Below are 17,257 nucleotides of genomic sequence, written 5' to 3'. Positions count from 1 at the left end.
GTACCAGATATGAAAGTTATGCACTTAACCATAACAATAGAGCTGGATGACCAAGTCCATCCTTGTTAACATACTCATTTAAATTTGTTATTATGGTCAGTGCATGATTTTTCTTTAATACCAATTGATCCATGCTTGAAGTAAGTACACAAGAGACATTCCTGTAGATTAGTCCTGATTGATTGATTTGTTTTCATGGCATCTAAGGACCGAGATTCCACATTTAATGAATCTTTCTTATATTTCCTTAAACTGTTATTACTTTTTCCAGTACTTTTAAGTACTCATTTAACTGTTTTTTAATCATGACCTGCAGAAAACTACTTGAACAAAATGTTGATGAGCTGCAGCAGCAGATAAGAGCTCTTCACACCAAAGAGGCACGTCTTTCAAAATCTAATACTGAACTGCAGCTTCTTCTTCAGCAACAAGAGACTCGCCTTAGAATTATGGCAGATGAAAAAGAAACTGCATCAGATGAGGTCAGTTGGAGAGTGATGCCCCAGAGAGATTGATGTATTTTCTCTTTCATTTCAGATGTTTACAGAATTCTAAGTGTAACATTATAACATTTGGATTGCCTTGTGTTAAACGTGTTAGCAGTCATCTCTCTTTGCATACTTTCATTGTTCATCCCTACCACCTGAATTGCTTGAGAGAGATCCTATGACACTATGATGACTAATTTTTCATGTAAGCTATCACTTCTTTATTAGCTTTGTATGCTGAGCAGCACCTTTTGTGATGCAGACTTTCATTTTGTGCTTCAGCCAAATCCATTCCGTGGTAGAAGGCAACTTATAGAAATTGCATTTTTTTAACCAATTTATCACAAGCCAAATTTCCTCCAAAATAGTCACAATATTCCATTACCAACAACATACATAGTATAACAAAGTCATTTCCATGGTGAGCCTTGCAGCAACTCTCCCTTCAGGAGGAAATAACACATTTTTAGTTTAAAAAAATTGTATTTATTTACTCTCTGATGAATGACTTGTCCTTGTTTTAACAACTTAAGGTAAGCACTAGTAGGCAGCACAGATACAATTTGGAGGGGGCCCTGTCAATGGCACTTTGAAAACTGGGCTTGAATTTGTGTTGTAAAAACACTGGTAGTACCCTGGATTTCCTACTGTTATTTGAATGCCAGTTTCATGAGGACTCCAGTCATCAAATTCAGCTCTCCGATGTTGAATTCCCTGCTCAGTGTATTCTATAGAAAATCACTGCTGGCAGTTTCTAATTGTGTGTCAGTATGTAGCAGCAGTGATTCCTTTATTTGGGAGTTGGTGGGCCTGCACTCCGTATTGGGGGAGGGGGGACTTCTCTCCCTTCAGAAAACATTTCTGGTTTTGTTCAGTGGGTTGAATATCAGCCAGTTTAACTTGTCTTTTTGAGTTCTAGTTGAGTTAAACTTTGGCAACAGGGGAAACTATCACACAATACATCAGATTTTTTTCTAATTTTGCAACAAAAGATCCAGTGTTGTCTTTCCCGTCTGCCTCATCTGTTGGGTATAGTGAATCCAGCCAGATCCAGTGTTAACTTTTGGACTCTTGGATCCAAGGCTCATGCTCTTCCATTATACCCATAATGCTCCTTCACACTCAGAGTTCCTTACTTGTTTGACACTCATGCTAATCAGATGTAATTTAAGTGCTCAGCTCTTTTTAGTGTTTTTGGTCAAGATAAGCAATTTCTTTTTTAACTATCTAAATTTTTTCCTTTGTTCTTTAACTTAGAGCAGTGCAGTAGCTTTCTGTCAGTAGTCTTGCCTTACGATTTACAGGCTAGTTGGCATTTCCCACCTTTCTGTGCTTCTCCCCTTTAAAAAGGCATATTCTTATATCATTAACTTTTCTAGCATAGCTATAGAGATTATTCTGTTTAGTTTTCACGTAAGGATTAGTGTTTTGTTGTTGTTATGGTAGCATGTTTAGATGTTATCTTTTATGTTTTCCCATCTTGGACTCCTGCTGGGTTGTTCCCCAGCCATGTACAACAAGGCTTCAGGATTCAAAAACTGTGTCACTTGTGGTCACAAAATCCTCTCCCTACAAGACCTACACCCTAAGTATGAGAAATGCCTTAGGGTGTCACATTTCAGTGAAGATTGCCAATTATGTTCTGCTTTTGGACCTAGTGCCCTCTCACACTTGACTAAAATTGGTGTAAAAAAGGCTTCTTCCAGCCACAGTAGTGGGAATCAGCCACTGCCTTCTTGGGCTGTCCTTCACATAGTGCCCTCTCACACTCGACTAAAATTTGTGTAAAAAGGCCTTCTTCCAGCCACAGTAGGAGGAATCAGCCTCTACCTTCTTGGGCTGCCCCTCATTGGATACGTCTAGGGAAGACAAACCCAAGGATAAGGACAAAGATAAGGATGAAGAGAGGAAGAAAGAAAAAGATAAAAAGGATAGATCTTGACAGAAGGAATCTAGGAAAAGCTCTCCAGACCCTGTGGGAGTTATGGGTCCAGCCTGATCTTTAGATCCAGTCTCCGACTCTGCCATTTCCTTTCAAAGCTAGGTTCTCTCCAGAGCCAGCCACTCTTTAGCTCTTCACGAGAAGGCTTTCCATGGGCGGAGCCTAGATGGCCAACTGAGAGCAGTGAATTTTGAGAGCTCCATAAACTAGTATAATAATATAGGAAAATATATTCTCAAGTTTAAAACGTCAGAAATCTGAAACTACTAAACTACATACATATCAATTTTGGTGGAGCTATACAAAAATTTTCCTGTCAAGTATCTTGGAGATATGTTGAGTCACTGAATATGAACAACTCAAGGAATTTTCACCCAGATGCTGCTTTGAAAAAAGAACTGCAATTGATGACATCTGCCTTACAGAAACTATCTTTGAACATGGATGGCTTTAAAAATGACTTGGAAAACCTCAAATTAAATTCTCAAAAACAGACTGATGCTCTTAAGGAACTACTACAGCAACACCATACAGAAATAACAAATATAGAGACTTCTGTAAATGACATTAAAGGGAGACTCAAAGAGGAAGAATTCCAAAAAGAATTTCTGCTTAAATAGAATATATGGCTGCTTAACAAAATAGATAAGTTAGAAAACAGGGAAAGGATCTCTGGTCTGCCTGAAAACACTGAAGGTGAAGACATTATTTAATTCTTAACCTGGATTTCTGAATTTTTAGACTTGAAAGAGGGACTTTCATTTGGAATTGAAAGGGCGCCTAGAGCACTGAGGAAACCTGCTTCTAACTCAACAAATACTCCACCTAGATCCATAGTTATAAAATTTCTTTCATTTCTGGACAAGGAACTAATATTAAAATCTGCTTGGAGAAAATTACCCTTAACATACAATCAAAGCCTGATAAGGTTTGACAATGATTATTCTTTCAGAATACTAGAACAAAGGAAAAAAGTCTGGCCAATAATAAAACTGTTGAAACAAAACAAAATTAAAGCACAGCTGGCCTTTCCAGCCAAGATAAAAATACTTTTTGCCAATGAGATGAGAACCTTTAATGACTTAGAAGAAGCTACTATATTCATCAAAAACAACCCAGTGTCTATCCCAGAAGAAATGGAATGGATGGCTCCTACTCTTAAAAGAATAAAAGAAACAAATCCTTGGGCTGATGCTAGAAAGAAGAAACAAAAAACTGATTCCAAGATAGCTGTCCCAAAAAACTAGTTCTTACAACTACATCTCTTAAAGTATCAACTGATATGGTACATCACGTGTCATCTGTTTTTATTTAAAAAAAGGAGGGTTTCTTAAACAACTGAGAAATAGTAATGATTTATTCAGAATGTTCAGAGTCCAATAATTCTTCACAAACAAAAGTAGGTCAAGATGGGTTACTATTTACATTATATATAAGCCAAACAAAGCAACATATACATAGAAGTTTCTATTCCCCTACTTGAACTCAGTGAATACTTATCTTGTTCATTTTTCATTTATTTTACTTATACTTTAAGTAATTAATTAACTAATTCAGCAAGGTACGATTCATCAGAGGTCAGACTCAAATGTAACAAATTAACATCTTATATGCTGGCAGTAACAGTAGAGTGCTCTGAAAAAAATGCTGTCATGGTGACTAATGCCTTCTTCAGTTGAAGTATAATTTAGAAATATCATGTATATCCTGGTTAAATAATAGTAGCAAGCTCTTAGTACAAATGTCATCATTATTCTGTCTGTATATAGTTAATATCAATTATGGCAGGTATCACAGCTACGAGTGCTGTTTGATCGATCCTGATATGGTGTGCATGGATGCAGCTGTGTCTGGCAACTAGTACAAATGTCATTATTATTCTGTCGAAATATAGTTAACATCAATTATAGTAGGTATCATAGCCTCGAGTGCTGTTTGATCAATCCTGATATGGTGTGCGTGGATGCAGCCGTGTCTGGCAGCTAGTACAAATGTCATTATTATTCTGTCTTAACATAGTTAATATCAATTATGGCAGGTATCATAGCTTCGAGTGCTGTTTGATTAAGCCTGACATGGTGTGTGAGGATGCAGCTGTGTCTAGCAGTTGTATGTTGCCATTTTTGTCTCCGGGAAGCTGTGGGTTGCTGCTTGTGATCGAGGTTTACCGATGCTTGTGTATTAGGAAGAGACATTTGGTGTTTTAGCCTGGGTCCAGGGGAAGGGGGTGGATAAAACTGTGATTTTGGATATTTTGGATGAGAATAGTTTGTTTATACATCTGTTGAGTGAGAGGTGGGAAGGCTGGAAAGAATGTGTTATCTCTTGTGGCGGCTTGTTGGGAGTTTTTTTTTTTTTTTTTTATCTGTTTGCTCTCCATTCTTTTCCTGGTAGCTGCCTCACTCCCAGGTTGCTATGGTAACGGAGACAGAGTGACAGTAATGCTGAAAGGCTCTGAGGAGCCTCCGAGATGATTCTCGGCAATGAAGTTTTTGGTTTTAAATATATATATATATATATATATATATATATATATATATATATATATATATAATAAAAGGGCTATTTTAAACCACATGTACACATATTGATGGTCTCCCAGCACTTCGTTTAGCTCAGTAAGTTGATTCTGGATAAAAAAAATTAAAAAAAATAATTGCAATTTTATATTTAAAATGTACTTTGTTCCAAACACACTACAGACTTACATAAGAGTGGAAGTCTGAATTATTGTGAAAGACTAAAAGCACTTGGTCTTGTATAGTACCCTTTGCAGTGCTCTGGGAGGTGAGCTTGCTCAGACATGTTGGGCATATGAGGATAGCAGATTCTAGGGGTGTTTGGGGTTGCCAGGAAGTGCCAGAGAGTCATTAGATTTCCTTTGTGGAAATATCTGTGGGAATGGAAGGTGTGTTGAGTGGTTCACTAGCAGAGTGGTCACTGCATGGAACAGGACAAATATTGGTTTGGATATTTTAAGAACAGCCTGGAAACACACCACATGAACTAGTGAATGGTATTCTGGCAAAACTGGATGGGCATTGTTGCCCGCGCTTGAAGAACTAATATGTGTGTATGTAAGGATGGAAATATACCTATAACAAATAAGAAACTAGAAGGGTCTCATAATTTAAATTCTATGGACTGTGTAAACATACTTGGAAGGAGCTAATAATAAGAATAAGCATTACAGCTTGTGGTCTCTCAAATAACTAACCAACAGCCAAAAAAAAAAAACACAATTGTTACGTAAGTATGATTTTAGTAAATCTAGACATAAAATATATAATCGCCATATAAGATGAAACCGTCTGCTGAATTTAGATATTAAAGACAGATTTTTAATAACATGGGCTTGTGTATAATAACACTACTGTCTTAACTTGTCATAAAAGACATACACTAAATTGAACATCAAGGGGAAGCATGATGATTTTCTTATATAAGCAAATATGCATAACAAGTCATATAATTGCTTTAACTTGAATTGTTGTTTTGTAACTCATCTTGACCATATATAATACTTAAGCGGTTTCCAAGATAACTAATGTTTTATACATGACATCAAACTGACAAAGTTGTTTAAGGTAAACAACAGAAGCCTGAACTAGGAATGTCAACGAATGTAACAATCACATTCTGAACAAATAGTATTAAATTGACAATAATCACTCAGTTTGACCTTTGCTAATTATACAAAATAGAATGTTGCCATTTAAATCTGAACACTTTCAGTATATGCCACAAAATGGCAATTTATAAATATGGAAAGGGAATTTGTAATCATTAATAACACTAGGTGAATTTTATTGTTTTTAACCTATAATTTCACTCATTTTATAATAAGAAATGACATATGAAAATTCTTATGTGTAGGAAATGGGGGAAAGAGGGATGCACTGATAATTAAAATGCACTAACTTTCATCAGTGTTCACATAAAACAAACTTGATGCTTTAAGTAAATTAGCAACAAAGTGATTACTTAAATGCTGGCAAACAATGAAATATATATTCTGATATATCCAGGAAAATACATTGTATTATAAACATTGGGTATAAATATTATCACCATCTATTTATATTAAGTAATACGTTTTGAAAGACTTCATCAATAAGGGTGAATATGTTAAATAACTGTGTGTTATAATCTTTTACTGAGGTTTTATATATGATACATCCTACTTTACTATGATTGAATTGCTTGTCATGTATCTTTCATGTAAATATTAATTGCTTATACAATAAGTAGACATTTATATTGTATTAGATTCCTGTCTAATCTACAATAGTACTATATTTGTTCAAAATAATATAAATATTGCTTATTCCTATTACAAATATTCTCCATATGATTCAATTTATGGAGCTCAGATGTTCTGGATTGTCAGGGTATGAGTGATAATCTGATGGATTTAGGTTTATCCATCAGATTATGAATGATTTTCATTCCATGGCTAGTGCAGATCTTAGTTTTGTTAACATTTATTAATTTAAATTTATTTCACAAAAATGTTTTTAGTATGCCTGACCAAAACATTACTTTATTGGTAAACACTCAAAGTGTAAAACTGAATTTTTCCTTTAAAAGCTCAAACATGTTGTTTAATAGTCACAATAAAACAAAAAATACATAGTCTAAATAAAAAAAGATGGATTTAACTTTATTATCTTTAAATACCAATGGCTTAAACAATCCTAGCAAGAGATCAAATCTACTGAAATATTTAAAACTGAACAAAGCACAAGTTGTTCTCCTTCAAGAAACTCATTTCAAAACAAATGACAATTGCAAATGGAATCCTAAGGAATATATGATGTTGGCGCAATCCACTTATAAGGCAAAGACAAAAGGAGTAACAATTTTATGGAAAACAAATGTGATTAACCCAGAAATCATTTATAAGTATGAAGATAAAGAAGGCCTTATGGCATTAGTAATAGTTAAAATATAATAGAATATGGACCCTAGCTAATCTATACTGGTTCCCAGGCATTGGAACAGGAACTGTTAAAAAATGCTTGGATTTCATTTCCAATAATTATAAAGGCAACTTAATATTAGGAGGAGATTTTAACTGTATATTTGATGTTTCTGAAACTACAAATAAAAGACCACTGTGTACATCTGTTGTATCAAAAGCTTTAAACAAGTGGGTAGAATTATTTCATCTTGTAGATACTTTCAAATTTAAAGAAGATAAATCTTTGTTGTTTTCCCATCAAGATCACAGATTTGGTACCCAAACTAGAATAGATAAAATATTTGCTTTCCATGACTTACACTCTAAAATCATTAATTTCTCAATCACTTCATGCCCCCTTTTCAGATCACAATTCATTGATACTAAAACTTCAAAATGGGTACAAACCATTAATATTTAACTCCAGAATTCCAGCATATATAACTACAATTAAAGAGTTCAAACCCTGGTTATCTGAATTACAGTTCTTCTTAGATATTAATTACATCACAGAGATAAATAAAATAATGATATGGGACTCCTTAAAAGCTTGCATATATGGTAAAACCCTAACTTGGTATAAAAAAATCAGAGAATGGGATTCTGAATTATTAGATCTACAATCCAAACTTTTGTCAGTAAAAGCTGAAAAAATCAAAATCATTTTAAGATTAAAAAGAAACATGCATTAAACAATAAATACAATGAAATTATAACACATAAAACTAGTTTAGCTTTAGAAAAACTAAAAATTAATACATTGGCCCCTTCTCCCAATTATCTACATAATTTATCCACAAGAATTAAAGTACAATCAAAAGCTAATAACATTAAAAGTATATTCCATATAAAGAAAGGGAAAAATGTCTCGGATACAGGTGACATTCATGATGCCTATAGAAATCACTATATAAAACATTTCCAAAAAGAAAATCTACATATCGATCAATTAAATCTAGATGAAAAATGTTCTAATATAAAAAATGCCAGAAACATTAAAACTAGATCTGCAAGCCCCCATATCCTACAAAGAAATTACAGATACAGTAAAAGAGGGTAAAAATAATAAAGCTCCAGGTATATAGATAGCATAATTATGGAAATATATAAACGTTTTCCTTCATTGATACTGTCCCTCTTCCATAAAACTCTATTAGAAATTCAGTCACAAGCTGTAATACCACCCTCTTGGAGATATTCCTTAATCACACCAATCCTAAAGGAAAACAAATCCCCAAACCTCTTTACCTCATATAGACCTATATCATTATTAAATAATGACTTCTAAGATATTTATGACAATATTAACTAACATAATGAAAATGCCACTATCCAAAACAATAAATAATGATCAAACTGGATTTATATATCATAGACACCTGCATGACAATATTAAAATGATAATTTCTGTTATAGATTATGTTAATAAAGAAAATAAACACTCATAATTGGCTTAGATATAGAGAAAGCCTTTGATTCCCTAAATTGGGACTATTTATTTAAAATCCTAATGCTATTTGAATTTCCTGCATCCTTTGTTCATCTCCTAAAGACTATATATTCAACTAATTTAGCGTATGTCAAGTTAGGTCCTTTTACTTCTGACTCTATGCATATAACAAAAGGCACTAAACAAGGATGTCCCATGTCACTGATTCTATTTGCTCTGGCTTTTGAAATATTGGCAGATTCAATTCGTAACAATATAAAAATGAAAGGAATAGATGTTTAGGAACGATACAATTCTGAAGTAATGCTATTTGCTGATGACATATTACTAACATTATCGAATACAAAAGAGACAGAAGAATTAGATATAGTAATTGACAAATTTCACATGACTTCAGGGCTCCATTTTAATAAATCAAAATCAACATTTTTATTTTTAAATAAAAGAAAGAACTGCAGACTAAGGGGGATCACATTATATGGAAAAAAGAATCTACCTTAAAATATCTAGGAATTGAGTTATGCAAGGATAATAATGAATTAGTCTCAAACTACAGTAATATTAACACAATTAAAATCTCTGTGGAAAAATGGAACAAAATAATATTAACATTTGAAGATAGACTATAGTTAATAAAAATGGCTTTACTGCCCAAGATCCTATATATAGCCTTGGCAATACAACAGATAGGAATATGCTTAAAGAAATACATTCATGCCTAATAACATTTTTATGGTTTCCCAAAAGAAACAGAATAGCTTTAATACATCATATCAGACCATGGAAACAAAGAGGATTAAACTTTCCTGATACAGAAACATATGTAAAAGTATCACTCTCATATTGGATAAGTCCAAATTACTCTGCAAATTGGAAAGAATTACTAACTGTAATATCAGTAAATAAATTTGATTTGCAAACAAAATTTCAAATAGATAAAAATAGTTTGCCATGGCACATATGTATTAGTATGCAATATAACATAACTAAACCCACTAAAACTCGTATGATTAATTATTACATTGACTCATTTAGGAAAATAATTAATGCAAATATAGATTTAAAAATCTGGTTTGATCTTTTAACACCATTTATAGTCACAAATAACTTTCCACATAAAATATATATAGAAATTTTTAATTCCTGGGAACAGAAAGGATTTGTTTGTTAGTTTCAATGTATCAAAGAACTAAAAGTTTTAGGTATGCAAGTAATTAAAACAACATACAAAATTCCACAACAGGACTGGCTAACTTTACAGAGTATTCTGTCATATTCACAAGATTTAAGTAGAATAATTAACCATTCTTCATTTAAAGAAATACATATATGAAATCATATATAATAACTTTGAAATGGGAAACAGTATTTCAAAATTTTACAAAACATTGATAAACTGTAAAACAGTACCCAAAATCTCATATTGGAAATATATAACAAAAAGACACTCAGTACAGTTAATTGAAGATATTAAAACAAATATTTTACTATCGATAAAATATACATCCTTTACACAATACTGGAAAGTTTTAAATTGAAAATGCTTGCACAGAGCATTCTTAATCCCTGACAGAATCAGTAAACTTAGTTCTTTCATAAAAGGAATATGCTGGAGATGTGAGCAAGTACACAATGCAGATTGGAACCACATTTTTTTTGATTGTGTTAAAATTAAGCCATTTTGGAATGGTATTATTTAATGAATCATTTTATTTAACTAAAGCTCTTGCATTGTTAAATGTGAACGAAGGTCCTCATTTGAATAGGTCAAACATGTACCTAGTATGGACTATTCTTGCAATTTCAAGGAAGTGTATAACCAGAATATGGAATACAAACACAATACCAACTTTGGAAGACTTCTACAGCCTACTGAAGACCACAGCGTTACTGGAAATTAAAATTAAATAACTAGGAATTTATCCACAGCCATTTATCAACAACCTTTGGGGAAAAGTCTTATTGTTGATTGACACTATACAATAATTGATCAGACACTCTGATAATGGATGTGGCATGCTTATAAAGAAATTGTATACATTAATATCTGTTATAGTGTCAGGCTAATGTAAATAGTGTACGTAGTTATTTAAGATGTTATGTATAAATACTATGGAATTCATTCAAATGTATTTGAAAAATAAAAAAAAAATTTTGAGGAAAAAAAAAAAGAGGCGGCTTTCCACTGGTCCTTCAGGCCCCTATTGATAGCTTCCTTGCCCAAGTTAATATGGTCATCAAGGGACTTGTCTGAAGCAGATTTGGACAGTATGATGTGAATGTTCTTCAGGACTCAGATTCAGATGGGGGTCCTCTTAGCACCTTCCACTCCGGGTGTGCTGGGACCTGCCCCTACCATCCCTCATCTGGTTTCTTCTTCATCATTCCAGTCTTTGGGTCTGGTGGTCTTGGAACCAAGCATTCCCCACAGGATGCATGTGGCAGGGCTGATAGTCTGGTCACCTTCAGCTTCAACAGATATCCCTTACAAACTCAAGGGGTTCCAGAGCTGAGAGATCAGCATCAGTACATAGCGGTCAGGATTGAATCCTAAGGCTTTCAGATCTTTCTTTTCCTCTTGATGCGTTGGCAGTGGACAACTTGGCACTGGTGTTTGTTTACAACCAAGTTGGGCTGACTCTCGAGGGGGTACTTTGTCAGGTTACTTGGGACCAAAGAAGACTTCTTTGGGAATTGTTTCTGAGTCAACTTTTAAAGTGTTTGAAAGTGTTCTGTCCAGGTCCACAGAAGAGATATCTCATTCACGCTTAGATCTGTAGCAGTCCTTCTGACATCTATGGCTCTTCTTTCACTTCATCTTGTCCCACAGTGACAGCCAGCATCATTAGGCCTTAACATGGCTTGTGAGGGGAGTTCCAGTTCTGCTTCCGAGACTTCACCACACTCTCCCATCGTGGAAGAGTAAAAGAAATACTCATGTAAAAAGGGACATCTAGACTCCCCTCAGGAGTCTGTCACTGAAGATACCAATTTCAAGGAAGGGGAGGGTTCCCCCAGAAGATGTTTCATTTGGGGTCATTCTAGAATTACTTCAACAACTGGTTTAATGGTGCACTGATGCCCTCTGCCAGGAGGAATTTGTATTTCTCAAGGCCCTCAGAGCTGTCCCATCTACTTCCTGGATGGTCCTCCCAGCTGTTGAACTTATTGACCTAGTTTTGCAGGGTGCATGGAAGTAGACAGACATAGTGTCGGCCATTCCCCCCAAGCTTGACAAAATCTTGTTATCCTCATGATATAGACCACACTGAAGCAAGGAGCCCACAGTAGATGCCATTATGGTGGCAGTGGCCATGAAGAAAGAGATTTTAGGAAAGCTGTTCTATCTATCCCCTAATAGGGAGTCCAGGGTTTTGATCAGATTTGGAAAGAGGACTTATGCTTCAGTGCCATTCACATTATGTGCACTGAAGTACCTAGCACTCTACAAAAAGTTTCAGAGAGATTTGAGAAAAGAACTGTCCAAATCCTTTACAGGAGCCAAAACCGCAGAGTCCCACAAGACAAGTGGATTCACAGTTGACAACCCTTCATTGTATTTTCCAATGCGTCCATGCACATTTTTCTGAAGGTGTAGGTACCACCATTGCTCTATGTCAACATACCTGGTCCATCCCTGAGATTTCATGGAGAACATCAAGGAGTCCTTTTTGAATGCTTTTTTTGTTGGGTCCACACTCTTTGGGCCCAAAGACACACTGACTAGAAGTGAACAAGATGACAAACCCCCTTCTGCTGTTAATATTCATTTCTCCACCCCCAAAGGAAATTCTCCCAGAACCAAAAGGGTGTTAAGAGACTATGGTTTTGAAGGTCTTGGGGTTTTGTTTGTGACACTTCTAGAGATAGGCACCTGCAATTGCAGAGGGGAGGGACCAGAAGCAAGGGATGTCATCACTGTGGCAGAAGCATTCTGCAAAAACCAAAGTTTTCATGGCCCCTTCGCCGACAAACCCTTTCAGCACTCCTGAACTTTTGCCCGATTGCCACACTCTGATGGTATTCGGGGGGCACTTGTCACTGCACACTTAAGCTTGGTAAGCCATCACTCAAGATTTTTGGCTGCAGACAATAATATTCACCCCGTTTGTCAGCCAAAAAAGATACAAAGTAAGCTTCCCAGTGTTCCACCCTGTTTGAAGAAGGCAGCAGCAACACAAAAATTGCAAAGCTGCTAGACAAGTCAGTCATCCAGGAAGTCCTGCTAGACTACCAAGAGTCTTGAGTCTACTTGAGATTCGTTTTGGTTTTGAAGAAAAACTGGAACTCTAGGCTCATTTTGGACTGCCATCACTTGAACCAGTTTGTGAAACATACAGATTTGTGGATGGTCACAATTCAGTCTGTATTACCTCTTTTTTTAAACACCTCAGGCTTACTTAGGCCCTTGGGCCGATAGCCTAGTACCTACCTATGAACCTATATGTCAAGCAAAGTTCCTCATTAGCACTCTTCAAGAAAAATCTTGATGAGTGGATGGGAAATAGGAAATACACCCCAGGGATAATTTCTGTGGCTCTGCTCGACAGGGGCACAGGAAATTAACTTTCTTGGGTGGATTAAGCCAAGGAACCTTGTTGGTTAGGCTTACTTAGGCCCTTGGGCCAGTAGCCTAGTACCTACCTATGAACCTTTATTGAATTATTTATTTTTATTTATTTAACATTTGTTAACTGGGAAAGTCCGACTTGGAACAAGCCAATTTTCAGCAGAGGCCTGGGGAGAAATGCTCCAGAAGCATATCTTTGTAATGTGGGAGGAAACCGGAGCACCCAAAGGAAACCCACACGAATGCAGGTAGGACATGCAGACTCCGGACAGAAGGCACCCCCGCTGAGAATCGGACCGGAGAACCTCTTGCTGTGAGGCAACAACTCTACCGCTGCACCACTGTGCTGTCTTATCACTTAAGACATAGGCAAACATGCATTTATGTAAAAGAAAACAAACCATGTTAATGTATTTTTAGTTTATCATATTGATCATTGCTATAGTAGCCTTAGCAATATGGGTTATAGCCTGCCAAGGATATAACAGCTGCCCAGCTTCCAAAGCTTTAGGGCATCTTCCACATCCCCCAAACTGTCAGACAGCTCAAGTTGAGCTGACTAAAATATATGTTTGGGCATGAAGCCCTTTAGAGCCTTACTGCCACCAAAGAGTATGCTCCTGTAAGGTTTTTGAGGATTGACTGTCGACTTGTGTTTCTTTGCTAAGCAGATAAGTTCCTTTTGGGGGGAAAAACTTCCATTTTCTTATTTTGTTGATGTTTTATTACTTTCATCTTCAGGAAAGTTATTTTAAAGCTAGGGTTGTTTTTTTTTTAAACAGACTGCCTTGAGACTGTAACATACTTTTAAACAGAGCACTTGTCTTTTCCTGTCAGTTTAAATGTAATGTAAAGCAACTGAAAAAAATGTTGTGTGTGGAGAAATTCTGTTTAGTTTTCTTTTGAGAGGCTAGCAGAGTGTTTTAAATTACTTCTTACTCTGACTTTTTCTGTCAAATAAGTACATTTTTTGGACTGGTAGTGTTTGTTGGCAATTGCTGTTTGTCAGCCCTGGGAAAGAGACACCATTTTTGGCTTGGCCATGGAACAGACTACCAGTCCTATGGTCTGTCCCTCCAACCGAAAAAGAAAAAAAATTAACCGAGTAGCCTTTACCACCACAGCAGGCTAGCAATTTGCCTCAACCACAAGTGGGTGACTCTGCTGTGGACATTTGTTTTGTACCTCAAGCTACTGTTCCTTTACCCCAGAACGCTCTGGTGTAGCATTTTCAGTCACTGTGGACTGGGTGTTAACCACATCCTCTACAACTGTTGGGGTCCCCTCAGTGAACAATGGTGAGCCACTCTAGTTGGTTCTAGGAATCAGAACGGTTTTCTTGTTGTGCCAGAATGCTGTGGCCATCCCAAGGGAAGCAGCTGCTACCATTAATAACATGGTTGGCCCCATTTTTCCTGTCAAAAAGAAGCAGAAAACCAAACTTGTATATACTCCTCCTCAAATTTCTTTGGATAAGAGTAGTTTATGGGATATGGCTCAGGGTTTAATTCAGAATGTTGATCCTTCTTGCAAAGTAGTTTCTGGTAAAAGGAAGAAGGGGTGCTTCTTTTCCTGAAAAAAAATCACGATTCTGAATCTGAACAGGAAGATGCAGGCACAGATACAACTGTTTTTCCCTCAGATTCTGATTCAGATTCAGATTCTGAGGAAAGCTCACTTTCTGATTCTTCCCATGGGTGTTTCTCTTTCTGTGAGGCTGTTGCTAGAATGTGTCAGTGTTTTCAGTAGGAGAACAATGAGTTTTCCTTAGTCCCTCAGAAAATATTATGAGTTGTTGCAGAAGGATTTTCTAGAACCTACACCCATTCCTCCTGTTCTGTCTGCTTTAGAGGATGTGTGTGCTACTGCCTGCAGTTTTCCTGAAACTCAGTCAGCTGCCCTAAAAAGGCAGTTATGATGCATTTTCTTAGTCTTTTAAATTCGTATGCACTATTCCCAAACCTGCTGTAGATTTTTTTAAACACCTTTATTAAATTATCACTGAAGACATAGGCAAACATACATATCTGCTGACCTTACAAGACCCAAACAAAGTGAAAGTTTTGAAACATGAGGAGACTAAATCTAAGATGACTTCCCTTCTTAGTTTAGCAGAAGCATATTGGCGTCAAGCAGGAATGAAAATCAAACCAGAAGTAGATAAAATTCAGGCAGCAACTGAATGTGCCAAAAAACAAAAGAAAGAATATAAGGTGAAGGATCAGATGAAAAGGCAAGAAATGTGGAAAATGCATAAATACAGTTGCAAGTATAGAAAACTCCTGAAACAACCTCATGTTGATTAGATTTGAATGCAGGAATGGTTAAGGAGAGGCGAATTCATACCAAAAGATGAAAGGTTAATAATGGCGGCCCAGGATAGTGGACTTATATTCATGTTAGTTTACAGAGTCCACTGAACATGTCAGACAAATGTCGGTTTTGTAAAACAGAACTGGAAATAGTTGCACACCTTATTGCTGGTTGTGACATACCAATGGCAAAAGGACTGTATACTGAAAGGCATAATAATGTGGCAAGACTGTTGCACTGGAGATTGTGCAAACAAAAAACACTGGAAACCTAAGGCACAAAGCATCATAGAAAGTGATGAAGTGTGTATCACATGGGATCACCCATTACCAACAGTTCAAAAAATAGATGCGAGTAAACCAGATATAGTGGTCCACAAAAGAAGACAAAAGTAGCACCAATCATTGAAATCACTACACCCAGTGACTGCAGTATCTTGCATACGGAGAGAGACAAATTCATAAACTATCAGGATTTGCAGGCAGAAATGAGAGCAATCTGGAAGAAAGATACCCAGACAGTTCCAATTGTAGTAGGAGCAACAGCTGCTATAAAAAAGGATCTACAGTCGTATTCAGATATATTACCGATACATGTAACTCTCTAGGAATTACAGAAGGAGTCATTAGTGGGCATATTGCGAGTGCTGCGAAGAGCATTTTTGGCTGACATCAAAGATTGAAACAATACTAATTTCATGAAGTTTAATCATACTTTGACTTAGGAATGTGGTCCATTCCCATCATGGTATTAGAAGCCCAAAAGATCTGGAGAAATTAAAAAGACAGACAAGAAATATAAACCATTTTAACATTTTTCCATTTAAATACAATATATATATATATATATATCACATATCTTTTCTTTGCTAGTATAATTAGTCCAACATTACAAAAAATAATGAATTCCTGAATTCCCTTATACCTCACTCCTTCTCCTCTCATGAACATTATTATGCATATATTATTCACACAGTTTTCATTTACTTCTATGTAATTTGATCCTTCCCTTTGCTAAAGATCCCTCTTTCAGTTCTTGCCCTTTTGAAGTTATCTGATGCCTTTTTGTGGGATAGTTTTCTCCTTCAACACCCTTTAAGGAACCCTGTTCCAACTTGGGATATGACAGACCCTAACTAAGCCCCACATTGAGCCTGCAGCTGTGGTGGAACTGAAGTTTCTGTCTTGAAAACAGTTCATTCATTCTTCAGCTGATGGGTTCAGATCCAAGACTTGGATCCAACTCATCTGCTCCTAACAGATCGTCTGATTCAAGAACTGTTTCACTCCTCCCTTTACTCATAATGCCTCACCAACCTAACATACCTCAGATCTCATTTGCCACCATTCAGCTTCAGATATGGATCCTATTGCTCATGAGTTTTGGAGATTTATAAAGCCTTTTTGTGAGTTTTTGTCTCATATTTTTTATTATATATTTTTTAATTCTCCTTCCTTCCATCTTTAATCTTTTTAGTTAGTTTCCGTATTCCTTTTAGCTACCGTTTCTCGGTACATACTTAAAGTACCAT

General features: G+C 36.0%; 1 protein-coding gene across 1 annotated transcript in view; it reads left to right on the top strand.

Annotated features, from left to right (window-relative positions):
- Nucleotides 1–17,257, top strand: part of CCDC30 (coiled-coil domain containing 30) — a 2,524,512-nt gene that overhangs the window by 2,139,654 nt on the left and 367,601 nt on the right. Inside the window, exon 22 of the mRNA XM_044060442.1 lies at nucleotides 317–482. Within this exon, the coding sequence (XP_043916377.1) occupies nucleotides 317–482 (166 nt within the window). The remainder of the gene's footprint in view (nucleotides 1–316; nucleotides 483–17,257) is intronic.

Source organism: Protopterus annectens, chromosome 2.part0 (assembly GCF_019279795.1).
Source record: "Protopterus annectens isolate FY-2018-M chromosome 2.part0, PAN1.0, whole genome shotgun sequence".
In the NCBI taxonomy this organism is placed as follows: domain Eukaryota; kingdom Metazoa; phylum Chordata; order Ceratodontiformes; family Protopteridae; genus Protopterus; species Protopterus annectens.
Note: the sequence above shows the minus strand (reverse complement) of the source record. Positions and strands in the feature narration are given on the sequence as shown.